The sequence below is a fragment of the Haliotis rufescens genome, unplaced genomic scaffold, assembly GCF_023055435.1.
Source record: "Haliotis rufescens isolate VD_foot unplaced genomic scaffold, xgHalRufe1.0.p SCAF_11, whole genome shotgun sequence".
In the NCBI taxonomy this organism is placed as follows: Eukaryota; Metazoa; Mollusca; class Gastropoda; order Lepetellida; family Haliotidae; genus Haliotis; species Haliotis rufescens.
Window position 1 is genome coordinate 44,691,019 of NW_025963791.1, and position 19,626 is coordinate 44,710,644.

General features: G+C 44.2%; 1 protein-coding gene across 3 annotated transcripts in view; it reads left to right on the forward strand.

The window, feature by feature from the left end:
• LOC124122890 (protein phosphatase 1 regulatory subunit 7-like) overlaps nucleotides 1-18,013 on the forward strand; it is a 51,405-nt gene extending 33,392 nt beyond the window's left edge. For 2 of the 3 annotated variants that reach the window (XM_048392828.1, XM_048392829.1), the window contains 7 exons: nucleotides 4,830-4,885; nucleotides 6,434-6,557; nucleotides 12,541-12,675; nucleotides 12,843-12,906; nucleotides 14,471-14,552; nucleotides 14,748-14,858; nucleotides 17,412-18,013. In XM_048392828.1, coding sequence (XP_048248785.1) covers nucleotides 4,830-4,885; nucleotides 6,434-6,557; nucleotides 12,541-12,675; nucleotides 12,843-12,906; nucleotides 14,471-14,552; nucleotides 14,748-14,858; nucleotides 17,412-17,460 — 621 coding nt within the window. In that variant the 3' untranslated portion in view covers nucleotides 17,461-18,013. The remainder of the gene's footprint in view (nucleotides 1-4,829; nucleotides 4,886-6,433; nucleotides 6,558-12,540; nucleotides 12,676-12,842; nucleotides 12,907-14,470; nucleotides 14,553-14,747; nucleotides 14,859-17,411) is intronic. The other variant, XM_048392830.1, reaches the window with a different exon arrangement.
• The last annotated feature ends 1,613 nt before the right edge of the window (nucleotides 18,014-19,626 follow it).

Here is a 19,626-nt window from a genome sequence, read left to right on the forward strand (position 1 = left end):
TTATTTTACCTGGTCAGTGTGGAACTAACATAAAAAGGATGTCAACAGTTTGTGTACGAGCGAGACACTTATGATAAAGAAAGACAAGGTAAATCTTGTATGACAATAGTTCTGTCAAAGTGTTATGTTCACCGCAGTGAAATATCAAGTGTTATGTTCACCGCAGTGAAATATCAAGTGTTATATTTACTGCAGTGAAATATCAAGTGTTATATTTACTGCAGTGAAATATCAAGTGCTATGTTCACCGCAATGAAATATCAAGTGTTATGTTCACCGCAATGAAATATCAAGTGTTATGTTCACCACAGTGAAATATCAAGTGTTATGTTCACCGCAATGAAATATCAAGTGTTATGTTCACCGCAATGAAATATCAAGTGTTATGTTTACTGCAGTGAAATATCAAGTGTTATGTTCACCGCAATGAAATATCAAGTGTTATGTTCACCGCAATGAAACATCAAGTGTTATGTTCACTGCAATGAAATATCAAGTGTTATGTTCGACGCAATGAAATATCAAGTGTTATGTTCACCGCAATGAAATATCAAGTGTTATGTTCACCGCAATGAAATATCAAGTGTTATGTTTACTGCAGTGAAATATCAAGTGTTATGTTCACCACAGTGAAATATCAAGTGTTATGTTTACTACAGTGAAATATCATGTGTTATCTTCACCGCAGTGAAAATAGCACTTTTCTAAACTTCAGAAAACACAGTCTTTCAAACAAAAATATAAAATAATTATTTGATTGTTTCCTTAAACTATCATCTAATGTGATAGACAATATGGCCATAGTTAAATTTGTAAACATCGTGTCAGATCCGTGTTTGTGATGGTTCATGGTGGAATACAATCCGACAGGATCTGCGGAGTGTATGGAAGAAGTGGGCATTGATGAATGGCAGGAATCTTTACATGTGAGCCACCACACTCCAGACGGGGTCCATTAAGTGCATTACAGAAAGCTCTTTATTTCTGATTCATAAACGAACAGGAGGAGTTTTGACCCCATCTCGGGACAGTTAATAACTCTCATCTGACAGCCATAGGAGGCAAATATTCCGTAGCCATTTCTCCCCTTCCCCTTTCCCCCTCAATGTAGTCTTCAGAGAGTGGAGGGCTCACACTTTGCTGGCTGTAGCTACTGCAAACTGTAAATTGATTCTGTGAGTTAAAAATATTCCTCTGCAATTTGTTTGTTGAGTAAGTTTAAGTCAGCTGAGCTTCAGACAGATGACATATGTGAGTGAAAAGGTGATCACTGCTGGGTGAAAGCTACTTGTCCAACACAAAAAAGATCACTGTTTAATTGCTTGCCCAGTTTTTGTCCCTGTAAGTTTGTCATCATTGTTTCCAGGGGCACCTTGTTATTGATTATGTCCTGAACCTGAGGTCAGGCTTGACTGTGTAACCCCTTGGAGACTTACACACAGCTTGTAGCAGCAACGTTTTAACACAGGAGACAGACAACAGCATGGCTTGGATGCATGCTACTTCCAACAGACCAGTAGCCCTGGCCACTGATGGTGGCTGTATCAGACTAGTAGCCCTGGCCCTATCACTGATGGTGGCTGTATCAGACTAGTAGCCTTGACCCTATCACTGATGGTGGCTGTATCAGACCAGTAGCCCTGACCCTATCACTGATGGTGGCTGTATCAGACTAGTAGCCCTAGCCCTATCACTGATGGTGGCTGTATCAGACTAGTAGCCTTGACCCTATCACTGATGGTGGCTGTATCAGACCAGTAGCCCTGACCCTATCACTGATGGTGGCTGTATCAGACTAGTAGCCCTGACCCTATCACTGATGGTGGCTGTATCAGACTAGTAGCCTTGACCCTATCACTGATGGTGGCTGTATCAGACCAGGAGCCCTGACCCTATCACTGATGGTGGCTGTATCAGACCAGTAGTCCTGACCCTATCACTGATGGTGGCTGTATCAGACTAGTAGTCCTGACCCTATCACTGATGGTGGCTGTATCAGACTAGTAGCCCTGGCCCTATCACTGATGGTGGCTGTATCAGACTAGTAGTCCTGACCCTATCACTGATGGTGGCTGTATCAGACTAGTAGCCCTGACCCTATCACTGATGGTGGCTGTATCAGACTAGTAGCCCTGGCCCTATCACTGATGGTGGCTGTATCAGACTAGTAGCCCTGACCCTATCACTGATGGTGGCTGTATCAGACTAGTAGCCTTGACCCTATCACTGATGGTGGCTGTATCAGATTAGTAGTCCTGACCCTATCACTGATGGTGGCTGTATCAGACTAGTAGCCTTGACCCTATCACTGATGGTGGCTGTATCAGACTAGTAGTCCTGGCCCTATCACTGATGGTGGCTGTATCAAACTAGTAGTCCTGACCCTATCACTGATGGTGGCTGTATCAGACTAGTAGCCCTGACCCTATCACTGATGGTGGCTGCATCAGACTAGTAGCCCTGACTCTATGACTGATGGTGGCTGTATCAGACCAGTAGCCTTCTTCCTATCACTGATGGTGGCTGTATCAGACTAGTAGCCCTGACCCTATCACTGATGGTGGCTGTATCAGAGTAGTAGCCCTGATCCTATCACTGATGGTGGCTGTATCAGATTAGTAGTCCTGACCTATCACTGATGGTGGCTGTATCAGACTAGTAGCCTTGACCCTATGACTGATGGTGGCTGTATCAGATTAGTAGCCCTGGCCCTATCACTGATGGTGGCTGTATCAGACTAGTAGTCCTGACCCTATGACTGATGGTGGCTGTATCAGACTAGTAGCCCTGGCCCTATCACTGATGGTGGCTGTATCAGACTAGTAGTCCTGACCTATCACTGATGGTGGCTGTATCAGACTAGTAGTCCTGACCCTATCACTGATGGTGGCTGTATCAGACTAGTAACCCTGGCCCTATCACTGATGGTGGCTGTATCAGACTAGTAGCCCTGACCCTATCACTGATGGTGGCTGTATCAGACTAGTAGCCCTGACCCTATCACTGATGGTGGCTGTATCAGACTAGTAGCCCTGACCCTATCACTGATGGTGGCTGCATCAGACTAGAAGCCCTGACTCTATGACTGATGGTGGCTGTATCAGACCAGTAGCCTTCTTCCTATCACTGATGGTGGCTGTATCAGACTAGTAGCCCTGACCCTATCACTGATGGTGGCTGTATCAGAGTAGTAGCCCTGATCCTATCACTGATGGTGGCTGTATCAGATTAGTAGTCCTGACCTATCACTGATGGTGGCTGTATCAGACTAGTAGCCTTGACCCTATGACTGATGGTGGCTGTATCAGATTAGTAGCCCTGGCCCTATCACTGATGGTGGCTGTATCAGACTAGTAGTCCTGACCCTATCACTGATGGTGGCTGTATCAGACTAGTAGCCCTGGCCCTATCACTGATGGTGGCTGTATCAGACTAGTAGTCCTGACCTATCACTAGATCTCTGGTTACTGGTGTTGTTTAAAGATCTCTGGTTATTGGTATTCTTGCAGATCTCTGGTTACTTGTGTTCTTGCAGATCTCTGGTTACTGGTGTTGTATAAGATCTCTAGTTACTGGTATTCTTGCAGATCTCTGGTTACTTGTGTTCTTGCAGATCTCTGGCTACTGGTGTTGTATAAGATCTCTAGTTACTTGCGTGGAGCCTCCCTTCACAGACTATTTCCTGTTGATGGTGCCTCCCTTTAAAGACTATTTCCTGTTGACGGTGCCTCCCTTTACAGACTATTTCCTGGTGACGGTGCCTCCCTTTACAGACTATTTCCTGTTGACAGTGCCTCCATTTACAGACTATTTCCTGTTGATGGTGCCTCCCTTTACAGACTATTTCCTGTTGACGGTGCCTCCCTTTACAGACTATTTCCTGTTGATGGTGCCTCCCTTTACAGACTATTTCCCGTTGACGGTGCCTCCCTTTACAGACTATTTCCTGTTGACAGTGCCTCCATTTACAGACTATTTCCTGTTGATGGTGCCTCCCTTTACAGACTATTTCATGTTGACGGTGCCTCCCTTTACAGACTATTTCCTGGTGACGGTGCCTCCCTTTACAGACTATTTCCTGTTGACAGTGCCTCCCTTTACAGACTATTTCCTGTTGATGGTGCCACCCTTTACAGACTATTTCCTGTTGATGGTGCCTCCCTTTACAGACTATTTCCTGTTGATGGTGCCTCCCTTTACAGACTATTTCCTGTTGATGGTGCCACCCTTTACAGACTATTTCCTGTTGATGGTGCCACCCTTTACAGACTATTTCCTGTTGATGGTGCAACCCTTTACAGACTATTTCATGTCGACAGTGCCTCCCTTTACAGACTATTTCCTGTTGATGGTGCCTCCCTTTCCAGACTATTTCCTGTTGACAGTGCCTCCCTTTACAGACTATTTCCTGTTGATGGTGCCTCCCTTTACAGACTATTTCCTGTTGATGGTGCCTCCCTTTACAGACTATTTCCTGTTGACAGTGCCTCCCTGTACAGACTATTTCCTGTTGATGGTGCCTCCCTTTACAGACTATTTCCTGTTGATGGTGCCTCCCTTTACAGACTATTTCCTGTTGATGGTGCCTCCCTTTACAGACTATTTCCTGTTGACGGTGCATCCCTTTACAGACTATTTCCTGTTGACAGTGCCTCCCTTTACAGACTATTTCCTGTTGACAGTGCCTCCATTTACAGACTATTTCCTGTTGACAGTGCCTCCCTTTACAGACTATTTCCTGTTGACAGTGCCTCCATTTACAGATGTACCAATAATTGACCAGTATGAGATTCTGAGAGTACAGTAAAGTCCAAGTGTTGATGTTTCAGATCCTAGATGTTTCCAGTAACCAGTTGTCCAGTCTGCGGAGTCTTGGGAAGCTCAGGTAGTGGAATGGGTCTTGCCATGGTAGTCCTCACAAGACATGTCACGGGACGTTAGTAATGAATGAACAGAGGTGGCCATGCTTCAAGATAGTGACACAAATCACAGAGCAGCTGTAACAATGTGTTGGTGCATGTGACATTGATTGTAAATTATTAGCATACGCCTATATGCAGGGGGTTGGTTACAGTTGAAACTGACAACTTGATAGCATGCAGTATGTAAAAGCTTTTACTTACACAAGTAGATCTATACAAGTAGCTTGATGTGCTAGGTGTGCACATAGTGGTAACGGTTATAGGGATTGTAGTTATCACTTTTGTTATGGCCCAGGTAACCTCACAGGGATTAAGTCCATATCTGGTCACTGGTGTTGTTTCAGATCTCTAGTTACTGGTGTTGTTTAAGATCTCTGGTTACTGATGTTGTTTAAGATCTCTGGTTACTTGTGTTCTTGCAGATCTCTGGTCACTGGTGTTGTTTCAGATCTCTGGTAACTGGTGTTGTTTAAGATCTCTGGTTACTGGTGTTGTTTAAGATCTCTGGTTACTGGTGTTCTTGCAGGTCTCTGGTTACTGGTGTTGTTTAAGATCTCTGGTTACTTGTGTTCTTGCAGATCTCTGGTTACTGGTGTTGTTTATGATCTCTGGTTACTGGTGTGTTTAATATAACTGGTTACTGGTGTTGTTTATGATCTCAATTTGCTAGTGGTGCTTAAGATCTCTGGTTACTGGTGTTTAAGATCTCTAGTTACTGGTGTTCTTGCAGATCTCCGGTTACTGGTGTTGTATAAGATCTCTAGTTACTGGTGTTATATAAGACCTCTGGTTACTTGTGTTGTATAAGATCTCTAGTTACTGGTGTTCTTGCAGATCTCTGGCTACTGGTGTTGTATAAGATCTCTAGTGACTGGTGTTCTTGCATATCTCTGGTTACTGGTGTTCTTGCAGATCTCTGGTTACTGGTGTTGTATAAGATCTCTAGTTACTGGTGTTCTTGCAGATCTCTGGTTACTGGTGTTGTATAAGATCTCTAGTTACTGGTGTTCTTGCAGATCTCTGGTTACTGGTGTTGTTTAAAGATCTCTGGTTATTGGTATTCTTGCAGATCTCTGGTTACTTGTGTTCTTGCAGATCTCTGGTTACTGGTGTTGTATAAGATCTCTGGTTACTGGTATTCTTGCAGATCTCTGGTTACTTGTGTTCTTGCAGATCTCTGGCTACTGGTGTTGTATAAGATCTCTAGTTACTTGTGTTCTTGCAGATCTCTGGTTACTGGTGTCGTTTCAGATCTGTGGTTACTTGTGTTCTTGCAGATCTCTGGTTACTGGTGTTGTATAAGATCTCTAGTTACTGGTGTTGTTTCAGATCTCTGGTTACTTGTGTTCTTGCAGATCTCTGGTTACTTGTGTTCTTGCAGATCTCTGTTTACTGGTGTTGTATAAGATCTCTAGTTACTGGTGTTCTTGCAGATCTCTGGTTACTTGTGTTCTTGCAGATCTCTGGTTACTGCTGTTGTTTTAGATCTGTGGTTACTTGTGTTCTTGCAGATCTCTGGAGGACCTGAATGTTTCCCACAACAAGCTGAGTGACCTCTCGTATCTTGGCCAGATCTTTCCTCGACTTCAGATTCTGAGTATCTGTGATAATTCCCTCAACACTTGGCAGGATGTGGTAGGTGCTGTCCCATCTCACCTACCTTGCTCACTTGACTCACCAGTACTCACCCCAGTCCCTGACTCATCCAACCTGGTTCATCTGTCACCTTACACTTTTGTTTCACCTGACTTACTTGACATGACTCACCAGACACCTGAGTCACCAGACACACCTGACTCCTCAGACACATACTCATCTCACACACAAGACACTAGAGTCACCAAACTTACCAGACTCACCCAATTTTCCACACACCAGACTCACCTGACTCACCAGACCCACCAGACTCACCTGACACCAGACTCACCTGGGCACTTGACTCACCAGACATCAGACTCACCAGATGCCAGACTCACCTGGGCACTTGACTCACCAGACCCACCAGACATCAGACTCACCTGACACTAGACCCACCAAACTTACAAGCCTCACCTTACTCACCTCACACCAGACTCACTAGACTCACCTGCCTCACCTGCCTCACCAGCCTCGTCTGACTCACTGACATACCTGTTTCACCGGACCCACCAGACATCAGACTCACCTGACACCAGACTCGCCAAACTTACCAGACTCCCTTGATTCACCTCACACCAGACTAACCTGCCTCACCAGCCTCACCTGCCTCACTAGACTCACCTAACTCACATAGGCACCTGATTTACCTATCTCACTGCAATGTGTGTTTTCCTTCACACTTCCATGTGTGTACATGTGTTCCCCCTCTCACTTCCATGTGTGTCTGTGTGTTCTCCCTCACACTTCAATGTGTGTCTGTGTGTTCTCCCTCACACTTCAATGTGTGTATGTGTGTTCTCCCTCACACTTCAATGTGTGTACGTGTGTTCTCCCTCATACTTCCATGTGTGTATGTGTGTTCTCCCTCACACTTCAATGTGTGTCTGTGTGATCTCCCTCTCACTACCATGTGTGTCTGTGTGTTCTCCCTCACACTTCCATGTGTGTCTGTGTATTCTCCCTCACACTTCCATGTGTGTCTGTGTGTGTGTATGTGTGTTCTCCCTCACACTTCAATGTGTGTACGTGTGTTCCCCCTCTCACTTCCATGTGTGTCTGTGTGATCTCCCTCTCACTACCATGTGTGTCTGTGTGTTCTCCCTCTCACTTCCATGTGTGTCTGTGTGTTCTCCCTTACACTTCAATGTGTGTATGTGTGTTCTCCCTCACACTTCAATGTGTGTACGTGTGTTCTCCCTCATAATTCCATGTGTGTATGTGTGATATCCCTCACACTTCCATGTGTGTCTGTGTGTTCTCCCTCACACTTCAATGTGTGTCTGTGTGATCTCCCTCTCACTACCATGTGTGTCTGTGTGTTCTCCCTCACACTTCCATGTGTGTATGTGTGTTCTCCCTCACACTTCCATGTGTGTACGTGTGATCTGCCTCACACTTCAATGTGTGTCTGTGTGATCTCCCTCACACTTCCATGTGTGTACGTGTGATCTGCCTCAGACTTCAATGTGTGTCTGTGTGATCTCCCTCACACTTCAATGTGTGTCTGTGTGATCTCCCTCACACTTCAATGTGTGTCTGTGTGATCTGCCTCACACTTCAATGTGTGTCTGTGTGTTCTCCCTCTCACTTCCATGTGTGTCTGTGTGATCTCCCTCACACTTCCATGTGTGTACGTGTGTTCTCCCTCTCACTTCCCTGTGTGTCTGTGTGATCTCCCTCACACTTCCATGTGTGTCTGTGTGTTCTCCCTCATACTTCCATGTGTGTACGTGTGATCTCCCTCACACTTCAATGTGTGTCTGTGTGTTCTCCCTCTCACTTCCATGTGTGTCTGTGTGATCTCCCTCACACTTCAATGTGTGTCTGTGTGATCTGCCTCACACTTCAATGTGTGTATGTGTGTTCTCCCTCTCACTTCCATGTGTGTCTGTGTGATCTCCCTCACACTTCCATGTGTGTATGTGTGTTCTCCCTCACACTTCAATGTGTGTCTGTGTGATCTCCCTCACACTTCCATGTGTGTCTGTGTGTTCTCCCTCACACTTCCATGTGTGTCTGTGTGTTCTCCCTCTCACTTCCATGTGTGTCTGTGTGATCTCCCTCACACTTCCATGTGTGTCTGTGTGATCTCCCTCACACTTTGATGTGTGTCTGTGTGATCTCCCTCACACTTCCATGTGTGTACGTGTGTTCTCCCTCTCACTTCCATGTGTGTCTGTGTGATCTCCCTCACACTTCCATGTGTGTTTGTGTGTTCTCCCTCACACTTCAATGTGTGTATGTGTGTTCTCCCTCACACTTCCATGTGTGTATGTGTGTTCTCCCTCACACTTCAATGTGTGTATGTGTGTTCTCCCTCACACTTCCATGTGTGTACGTGTGTTCTCCCTCACACTTGCATGTGTGGATGTGTGTTCTCCCTCACACTTCAATGTGTGTCTGTGTGATCTCCCTCTCACTACCATGTGTGTCTGTGTGTTCTCCTTCACACTTCAATGTGTGTCTGTGTGATCTCCCTCACACGTCAATGTGTGTCTGTGTGATCTCCCTCACACTTCCATGTGTATCTGTGTGTTCTCCCTCACACTTCCATTTGTGTACGTGTTTTCTCCCTCACACATCCATGTGTGTATGTGTGTTCTCCCTCACACTTCAATGTGTGTCTGTGTGATCTCCCTCACACTTCAATGTGTGTCTGTGTGTTCTCCCTCACACTTCCATGTGTGTACGTGTGTTCTCCCTCTCACTTCCATGTGTGTCTGTGTGATCTCCCTCACACTTCCATGTGTGTCTGTGTGTTCTCCCTCTCACTTCCATGTGTGTCTGTGTGATCTCCCTCACACTTCGATGTGTGTCTGTGTGATCTCCCTCACACTTCGATGTGTGTCTGTGTGATCTCCCTCACACTTCGATGTGTGTACGTGTGATCTCCCTCACACTTCCATGTGTGTCTGTGTGATCTCCCTCACACTTCCATGTGTGTCTGTGTGATCTCCCTCACACTTCCATGTGTGTCTGTGTGATCTCCCTCACACTTCCATGTGTGTCTGTGTGATCTCCCTCACACTTCGATGTGTGTCTGTGTGATCTCCCTCACACTTCGATGTGTGTCTGTGTGATCTCCCTCACACTTCCATGTGTATCTGTGTGTTCTCCCTCACACTTCCATTTGTGTACGTGTTTTCTCCCTCACACATCCATGTGTGTATGTGTGTTCTCCCTCACACTTCAATGTGTGTCTGTGTGATCTCCCTCACACTTCAATGTGTGTCTGTGTGTTCTCCCTCACACTTCCATGTGTGTACGTGTGTTCTCCCTCTCACTTCCATGTGTGTCTGTGTGATCTCCCTCACACTTCCATGTGTGTCTGTGTGTTCTCCCTCTCACTTCCATGTGTGTCTGTGTGATCTCCCTCACACTTCGATGTGTGTCTGTGTGATCTCCCTCACACTTCGATGTGTGTCTGTGTGATCTCCCTCACACTTCGATGTGTGTACGTGTGATCTCCCTCACACTTCCATGTGTGTCTGTGTGATCTCCCTCACACTTCCATGTGTGTCTGTGTGATCTCCCTCACACTTCCATGTGTGTCTGTGTGATCTCCCTCACACTTCCATGTGTGTCTGTGTGATCTCCCTCACACTTCGATGTGTGTCTGTGTGATCTCCCTCACACTTCGATGTGTGTCTGTGTGATCTCCCTCATACTTCCATGTGTGTCTGTGTGATCTCCCTCACACTTCCATGTGTGTCTGTGTGATCTCCCTCACACTTTGATGTGTGTCTGTGTGATCTCCCTCATACTTCCATGTGTGTCTGTGTGATCTCCCTCACACTTCCATGTGTGTCTGTGTGATCTCCCTCACACTTCCATGTGTGTCTGTGTGATCTCCCTCACACTTCCATGTGTGTCTGTGTGATCTCCCTCACACTTCGATGTGTGTCTGTGTGATCTCCCTCACACTTCCATGTGTGTCTGTGTGATCTCCCTCACACTTCCATGTGTGTCTGTGTGATCTCCCTCACACTTCCATGTGTGTCTGTGTGATCTCCCTCACACTTCCATGTGTGTCTGTGTGATCTCCCTCACACTTCCATGTGTGTCTGTGTGATCTCCCTCACACTTCCATGTGTGTCTGTGTGATCTCCCTCACACTTCCATGTGTGTAAGTGTGTTCTCCCTCACACTTCCATGTGTGTCTGTGTGATCTCCCTCACACTTCAATGTGTGTACGTGTGTTCTCCCTCACACTTCAATGTGTGTCTGTGTGATCTCCCTCACACTTCCAATTGTGTATGTGTGTTCTCCCTCACACTTCCATGTGTGTCTGTGTGATCTCCCTCACACTTCCGTGTGTGTATGCGTGTTCTCCCTCACATTTCAATGTGTGTCTGTGTGATCTCCCTCATACTTCCATGTGTGTCTGTGTGATCTCCCTCATACTTCCATGTGTGTCTGTGTGGATGTGTGTTCTCCCTCACACTTCCATGTGTGTATGTGTGATCTCCCTCACACTTCCATGTGTGTCTGTGTGATCTCCCTCACACTTCCCTGTGTGTCTGTGTGTTCTCCCTCACACTTCCATGTGTGTATGTGTGATCTCCCTCACACTTCCATGTGTGTCTGTGTGATCTCCCTCACACTTCCCTGTGTGTCTGTGTGATCTCCCTCACACTTCCAATTGTGTATGTGTGTTCTCCCTCACACTTCCATGTGTGTCTGTGTGATCTCCCTCACACTTCCAATTGTGTATGTGTGTTCTCCCTAACACTTCCATGTGTGTCTGTGTGATCTCCCTCACACTTCCATGTGTGTCCGTGTGTTCTCCCTCACACTTCCATGTGTGTCTGTGTGTTCTCCCTGATACTTCCATGTGTGTCTGTGTGATCTCCCTCATACTTCCATGTGTGTCTGTGTGGATGTGTGTTCTCCCTCACACTTCCATGTGTGTATGTGTGATCTCCCTCACACTTCCATGCGTGTCTGTGTGTTCTCCCTCACACTTCCCTGTGTGTCTGTGTGTTCTCCCTCACACTTCCATGTGTGTATGTGTGATCTCCCTCACACTTCCATGTGTGTCTGTGTGATCTCCCTCACACTTCCCTGTGTGTCTGTGTGATCTCCCTCACACTTCCAATTGTGTATGTGTGTTCTTCCTCACACTTCCATGTGTGTCTGTGTGATCTCCCTCACACTTCCAATTGTGTATGTGTGTTCTCCCTCACACTTCCATGTGTGTCTGTGTGATCTCCCTCACACTTCCATGTGTGTCCGTGTGTTCTCCCTCACACTTCCATGTGTGTCTGTGTGTTCTCCCTCTCACTTCCATGTGTGTATGTGTGATTACCCTCACACTTCCATGTGTGTCTGTGTGTTCTCCCTCTCACTTCCATGTGTGTATGTTTGTTCTAGTGTGACCTGGGGACTATGAAGGAGCTGGTAGAGATCTCCCTCACACTTCCATGTGTGTATGTGTGTCTGTGTGTTCTCCCTCACACTTCCATGTGTGTCTGTGTGTTCTCCCTCACACTTCCATGTGTGTATGTGTGTTCTCCCTCACACTTCCATGTGTGTCTGTGTGATCTCCCTCACACTTCAATGTGTGTATGTGTGTATGTGTGATCTCCCTCACACTTCAATGTGTGTCTGTGTGTTCTCCCTCACACTTCCATGTGTGTCTGTGTGATCTCCCTCACACTTCAATGTGTGTCTGTGTGTTCTCCCTCACACTTCCATGTGTGTATGTGTGATCTCCCTCACACTTCAATGTGTGTATGTGTGATCTCCCTCACACTTCAATGTGTGTCTGTGTGATCTCCCTCACACTTCCATGTGTGTCTGTGTGATCTCCCTCACACTTCAATGTGTGTATGTGTGTCTGTGTGTTCTCCCTCACACTTCCATGTGTGTCTGTGTGATCTCCCTCTCACTTCCATGTGTGTACGTGTGTTCTCCCTCACACTTCCATGTGTGTCTGTGTGATCTCCCTCACACTTCCATGTGTGTCTGTGTGTTCCAGTGTGACCTGGAAACTATGAAGGAGCTGGTAGAGATCTCCCTGAGTGGAAACCCTGTGACGATGGAAGATGGAGAAATGCCTCACTACCACTACACGATACAGACAGTCCTGCCCCACATTGAGGTCGTGGATGGGGTAGGTTCACCTCCTGTGTTGTAAAAAACAGTTACTGGTGCCATCACAATAAGTCAACGTGGGACTTTGGTCAGATTTGAATTTGAAGTAGGTCTGTAATTACCAACCATCGTTATTCCTGTTTAACTCTGCTTTGACAATAATTTCTTGTATTTGGCATATTTCAGGCACATGTGAAGCGCCAGAGTATGAAGTCTGCTCCGCTGATGCGACCAATGTCTGCATCCAGTAGTAAGTACATCAGGAATTTACTGGAATATTCAAGAAGAGATGTATGTTGCTGAGAGTATGGAGGCAAAGAGATGTATGTTGCTGAGAGTACCAGGGGCACAGAAATGTATGTTGCTGAGAGTATGGAGGCAAAGAGATGTATGTTGCTGAGAGTATGGAGGCAAAGAGATGTATGTTGCTGAGGGTATGGATGCACAGAGATGTATGTTGCTGAGAGTATGGAGGCAAAGAGATGTATGTTGCTGAGAGTATCAGAGGCAAAGAGATGTATGTTGCTGAGAGTATCAGGGGCACAGAGATGTATGCTGCTGAGAGTATGGAGGCACAGAGATGTATGTTGCTGAGAGTATGGAGGCAAAGAGATGTATGTTGCTTAGAGTATCAGAGGCAAAGAGATGTATGTTGCTGAGAGTATCAGGGGCACAGAGATGTATGCTGCTGAGAGTATCAGGGGCACAGAGATGTATGCTGCTGAGAGTATCAGGGGCAAAGAGATGTATGCTGCTGAGAGTATAAGGGGCAAAGAGAAGTTTGCTGCTGAGAGTATCAGGGGCAAAGAGATGTTTGCTGCTGAGAGTATCAGAGGCAAAGAGCTGTATGTTGCTGAGAGTATAAGGGGCACAGAGATGTATGTTGCTGAGAGTATCAGGGGCACAGAGATGTTTGCTGCTGAGAGTATCAGAGGCAAAGAGATGTATGTTGCTGAGAGTATCAGGGGCACAGAGATGTATGTTGCTGAGAGTATCAGGGGTACAGAGATGTATGTTGCTGAGAGTATCAGGGGCACAGAGATGTATGTTGCTGAGAGTATCAGGGGCACAGAGATGTATGTTGCTGAGAGTATCAGGGGCAAAGAGATGTATGTTGCTGAGAGTATGGAGGCAAAGAGATGTATGTTGCTGAGAGTATCAGGGGCAAAGAGATGTATGTTGCTGAGAGTATCAGGGGCAAAGAGATGTATGTTGCTGAGAGTATCAGGGGCACAGAGATGTATGTTGCTGAGAGTATCAGGGGTACAGAGATGTATGTTGCTGAGAGTATCAGGGGCACAGAGATGTATGTTGCTGAGAGTATCAGGGGCACAGAGATGTTTGTTGCTGAGAGTATCAGGGGCAAAGAGATGTATGTTGCTGAGAGTATGGAGGCAAAGAGATGTATGTTGCTGAGAGTATCAGGGGCAAAGAGATGTATGTTGCTGAGAGTATCAGGGGCACAGAGATGTATGTTGCTGAGAGTATCAGGGGCACAGAGATGTATGTTGCTGAGAGTATCAGGGGCACAGAGATGTATGTTGCTGAGAGTATCAGGGGCACAGAGATGTATGTTGCTGAGAGTATCAGGGGCACAGAGATGTATGTTGCTGAGAGTATCAGGGGCACAGAGATGTATGTTGCTGAGAGTATCAGGGGCGAAGAGATGTATGTGTATGCAAAGGCGATAACGTTACACATGTTGTGTTGATAACACTGGTACACATATTGTATTTGTATTGTATGTAACTTGATAACATTTTTTCATGTATTGTATTGACATTGATAAGACTGTTACACACATTGTATTCCAGTTGTCAGTGTCCGGCAGATGGACACACAGCTCAAGGCGTATGCTGAGGAGCTGAAGTCTCTGGAGAAGAGTATTGCAGACAAGTAGGTCAACTCAAATCCACCAGTTGGAGGATGTCTTCCTAACTACATATTGTTGAAATTAAATACATGTCTTTGAAAAGCATTTAGAAGTGATGCACATAAATTCTCTTCCTTAATTAAATGCATGCAAGATAGTCGTGAGACAGTTGTATTTTATGAAAAACTTCCTCAATGAGCATCCAATATGTTCCCAAGGTTTGAGTCCCTGCGAAGTACGTGTGAGACACTGCCGCTGTCTCTGCCTGAGTCGACGTCCGTCTCGTCTAGTCTCCTGTCCCCCACCAGCAGCCGCCCAGCCAGTAGAAGGTATGTGTCAAGAAACACTGTAGCCCACCAGAACACCATACCTACTGAAACTACTTAAAATACTGAAACTACTTAATTTACTGAAACTACTTAATTTACTGAAACTGCTTAATCTACTGACACTACTTAATATCCTGAAGGGCGGCACATCTGGTCTAGCCGTCTTAGGCGCCGCGATTCACTGTGCAGAGTTGCGTCCCTTTGGCATGCCAGAAATCTATGATTGTTGGTTTGAATCCAGGTTCGCCCCGATTATGTTTCTAGGTTTGTCAGCACCATACCCATGCTCATGGGGTTCACCGAAGTCGTAAAAGTCTGAGACCTGCATCACTTTGGGCTTTCCTCCCACATTAAGCTGTCACGCCTTGATATAACTGGAATTCTGTTAAAAGCGGTGTTAAACCAACTCACTCACTCACTAATATACTGAAACTACTTAAAGTACTGAAACTACTTAATCTACTGAAACTACTTAATTTACTGAAACTACTCTCTATACTGAAACTACTTAATTTTCTGAAACTACTTAATTTACTGAAACTACTTAATCTACTGAAACTACTCTCTATACTGAAACTCCTCTCTATACTGAAACTACTTAATTTACTGAAACTACTTAATTTACTGAAACTACTTAATCTACTGAAACTACTCTCTATACTGAAACTACTCTCCATACTGAAACTACTTAATTTACTGAAACTACTTATTATACTGAAACTACTTAATCTACTGAAACTACTTAATCTACTGAAACTACTTAATTTACTGAAACTACTTAATTTACTGAAACTACTTAATCTACTGACACTACTTAATTTACTGAAACTACTCTCTATACTGAAACTACTTAATTTACTGAAACTTCGTAATTTACTGAAACTACGTAATTTACTGAAATTGCTTAAGGTACTGAAACTAGTCTTTCAATGGAATTTAGAATTGATAAGAGAGAGAATTTATGGATGTCAAATTCTCTATTTTGAGGAACACAACGTTTCGGAGTATATGCTTACTCCTTCATCAGGTGAATGAATGCTATGAGGCAGAGAGCATATGCATGTACATGTAAGAACAACACAAGTAATAACAATGGTGGATATTAACAACAATTAATTAAGGGTCACAGGTGATTGGACAAATAGAAGACAGGGGTTAATGAGCACTGATTGGTAATCAGCAATGGACAAATAGAAGACAGGGGTTAATTAGCACTGATTGGTAATCAGCAATGGACAAGTGGGATAAAGTGGCACAGATTAATTACACTAATAAGTCACCACCAACAACTGGCATAAAAGCAAACTACAAGAAGAGGCCATTGACATCAGGAGATATCAGCCAGAGATGAGCCGTGACCAGGGAACATATCTGCCTGGTGCTTGGAACTTCTTGATTTAATTAATCTGTAACAATTTTAGTTCCTGCAGAAAATTGATAACAGTGTAAGAATCTTCATTGAAACGTTGCTATGTGCAATAAACCAGAAGTTGTTATCCATGAAGTTGTACGTTTTCTTATTTACTCAACAACTTGAATGCCGGTCAAACAGTGATTGGAAAATTAATTTATTTCCATGGCAACAACTTTGACTTAGACTAAAAAAATGTCGGTAGCAGACCTTTAAAACCGGACAATATTTCTTCACCAAACTAGGCACATAGATAGATCAAGTAGTAAATTGGTGCCTTTTGATAGTTTTGGATTTTTGAAAATTTTCTTAGTATATCATGCTTGTTAGCACAATGGTGGGATGCAGATCCGTGACACTTGGTGGAGTGACACCTGTGCATCTCTGTTAACTCACTTCTCTGATGTTGTAATGTGATATCAAAAAGATTCTGACATGAAGATAATTTCAATAACTACAGCAATCTGTGAACATTCATTGATAACTGAACAGCTTTCTGGGCAGAACTTCATACAGCAACAATTCATCTGTGTGCAAAACATGTTGCAAATGTATGCAATGTTTTGCATGTGACATTGTACAACTATGGTATCAGTTGTACTACCAGATCAAGCCCCAGTCACACTTGTAGACCCGTGAAGATCCGGGTTAGAATAGGTCTTCGGTAAGTCATGCTTGTCAGGAGAGGTGACTATGCTTTGTCGTGAGTGGCGACTATGCTTGTTGGGAGAGGTGACTATGCTTTGTCGTGAGTGGCGACTATGCTTGTTGGGAGAGGTGACTATGCTTTGTCGTGAGTGGCGACTTTGCTTGTCGGGAGAGGTGACTATGCTTTGTCGTGAGTGGCGACTATGCTTGTGAGGAGAGGTGACTATGCTTGTCGGGAGAGGTGACTATGCTTTGTCGTGAGTGGCGACTATGCTTGTTGTAAGAGGTAACTAATGAGATCGGGTGATCAGGTTTGCTGACTTGTTTGATGTATGTCATTGTAGCCCAATTGCGTGGATCGATGCTTTTGATATCAATCATTTGATTGTCTAGGCCAGACTCGATTATTTACAGACCACCATCATATAGCTGGAATATTGCTGAGTGTTGCATTAAGAAACAATCAAAATCAAACAAAATTGTATTGGTTTCAGCCGGGCCAGATTAAGAGAAGCTATGGACTTCGCAGCACAAAACTCCTAGGGAAGATCCTCACGAGACTGGTACTGCCTTTTTCACCTTCTTCACCACTGTGATGCTGAGTCATCATGGTTACAGCCACAGGAAGTGTAGTGTGTTTGCGTGTGTTCATGATGTGTGGGACAAGCGATGGTTTAGTGGGCAGGGACCATGAAGCACTGGGCCCTGGTTCAATGAGAAGAGTGTGAGAAGTCTGTACATGGTGTCTCTGTGGAACCCGTCTCAGATGATCTCTGATGTCTCGGCCTGTAATTGGTGTCTCCCCCTGCCAGGATGTAATTGCAATATATTGTTACGTGTCAATTTCCCAAATGAAACAATATGTTAACCCAGAAATCTGTCTGTAAAAGAACTTAGTGTGAAACCATCAAACAACCGACAAGTGGTATACAACTAAAAAATGTATTACAGAATTCACCTTAGTTTACAAATTAATACAAATTACTGCACAACAATTACAATGGCAGTACACAATAGAGTGGCAGTACAATATTCAATGGCAATATATAATATGTTGATAGTGGTCAGTGTCAAATACACACATACAGTGGTGATAGCAAAAGTCCATGAGAAGTATATATATATTCACCCAGTGGCGACAGTGGTCAAGCTTCCATGATGGGCTAGGCAGGGAATCAGGAATGATGAGTGATCCTCACATGAAAGCTGGTTCCGAAGCAATGAAAAAGCGTGAGAGATACAAAAACACACTCTTGTCCCACTACATATATATACTCACTCACTCACTCATTTAGGTTGGAATAGGTTGTAGAGCCAGGGGTATAAAGACCTGTTTACTGTTTAAAAAAATGCAGACTGTGGATCCAGGTGGATGAAATATGGATTTTGGGCGTAAACAAAACTTGATTGACATTTGCTCCAACTTTTTCACAATCTCCAGTTTCCTAATCTCAATGAAACTCGTTTAACTCCACTCATTATCTGTGTCAAGGAACAATTTGATAGCTCCATGCAGCAGTGCAAGTTTTTTTTTTTTATTAAGTTTATGATCTTCTGACATATGTAGACCTTTCAGCTTTTTCTTGACAACATTGCAGTTGGTAGTTTCAATTTTAATAAAGAAAGAGGCCTCCTGGACAAACTTGTTTTTTGTCATGTGGCTACTTGGTCAAAAATTCAACTTTGAGGCCTGCATTTCTAAAAAAGCTCAAAATGTGCGAATACTGACATTTGTTATGTACAAAATGAAATGCAAAATTCTACAATGCTAATCTAAAAAATTTAAAACACGAAATGATAAAATACATATTTAAATTGAAAAACCAATCGTATCATAAAAAAAAGAGTTATGCCACTTGAAACTTTCTGTCACTAAGGCGAAGCTGTTTTACCTGCATGTAAAATCAACATACGGATACAAGGATTCCTACCTGGTGATCTGGCCGTGTTTTACAGACTCAAGCGGTCATTGTTCTTTGTGACGTGTGTTTGGTCAACTTCACCTGCTTGCACTCTGGTAAGAATGACTAGTGACAAATATGTGAAACTAGAACCAGATTCTTAGTTAACTACTGGTGTGGCAAGTTTAGTTTGTACAGGTCTGGGTATATGGCATCGACGGATCCAGAGTGGGGGTCCTGGGGGTCCTGGGGGTCCGGCCTACCCTTTTGAAAACCAAATGTGGTATATTGTTGGCATTAAAATTATCCGAGAGAAGATTTTGATATTTTGGACCCCTCCCTTTTAAAACTGCTGCATCCGCCCTTGTATGGTGGCACTAGGTCCATCAGATAGTGACTCAGTTCACTGACAATCAATATATACATGAAAAATACTGTTTATAGCAAAATGATTCCTTTCCAGAATTGATAAGAATATATAAGTGACCAAAAAACCCAGTCATGCCTCATGTTTGTCTGTGTCCTAAGCCACACCCTGAATAACCTTTACTGATGTTGCTTAACTAGTATGTGTGGAGGATGAGACATGTCATATCATCCAGCATCCAAGTTAATAATATTGGCACATCTTTCCCACTGCTTCCGCGATAATGGCGGCTGTCTCAGACAGCTGGAGATGCATTTCAAACTCCGACAAATATTCCCAGTGTGTCAGTTCTGATCTGTATGCTGAGTTGACCTTCTGAAGATTCACATCTGTAAAAAAATGAATATTTTTTATTGATACAATTTTTGTTTTATGATTGAG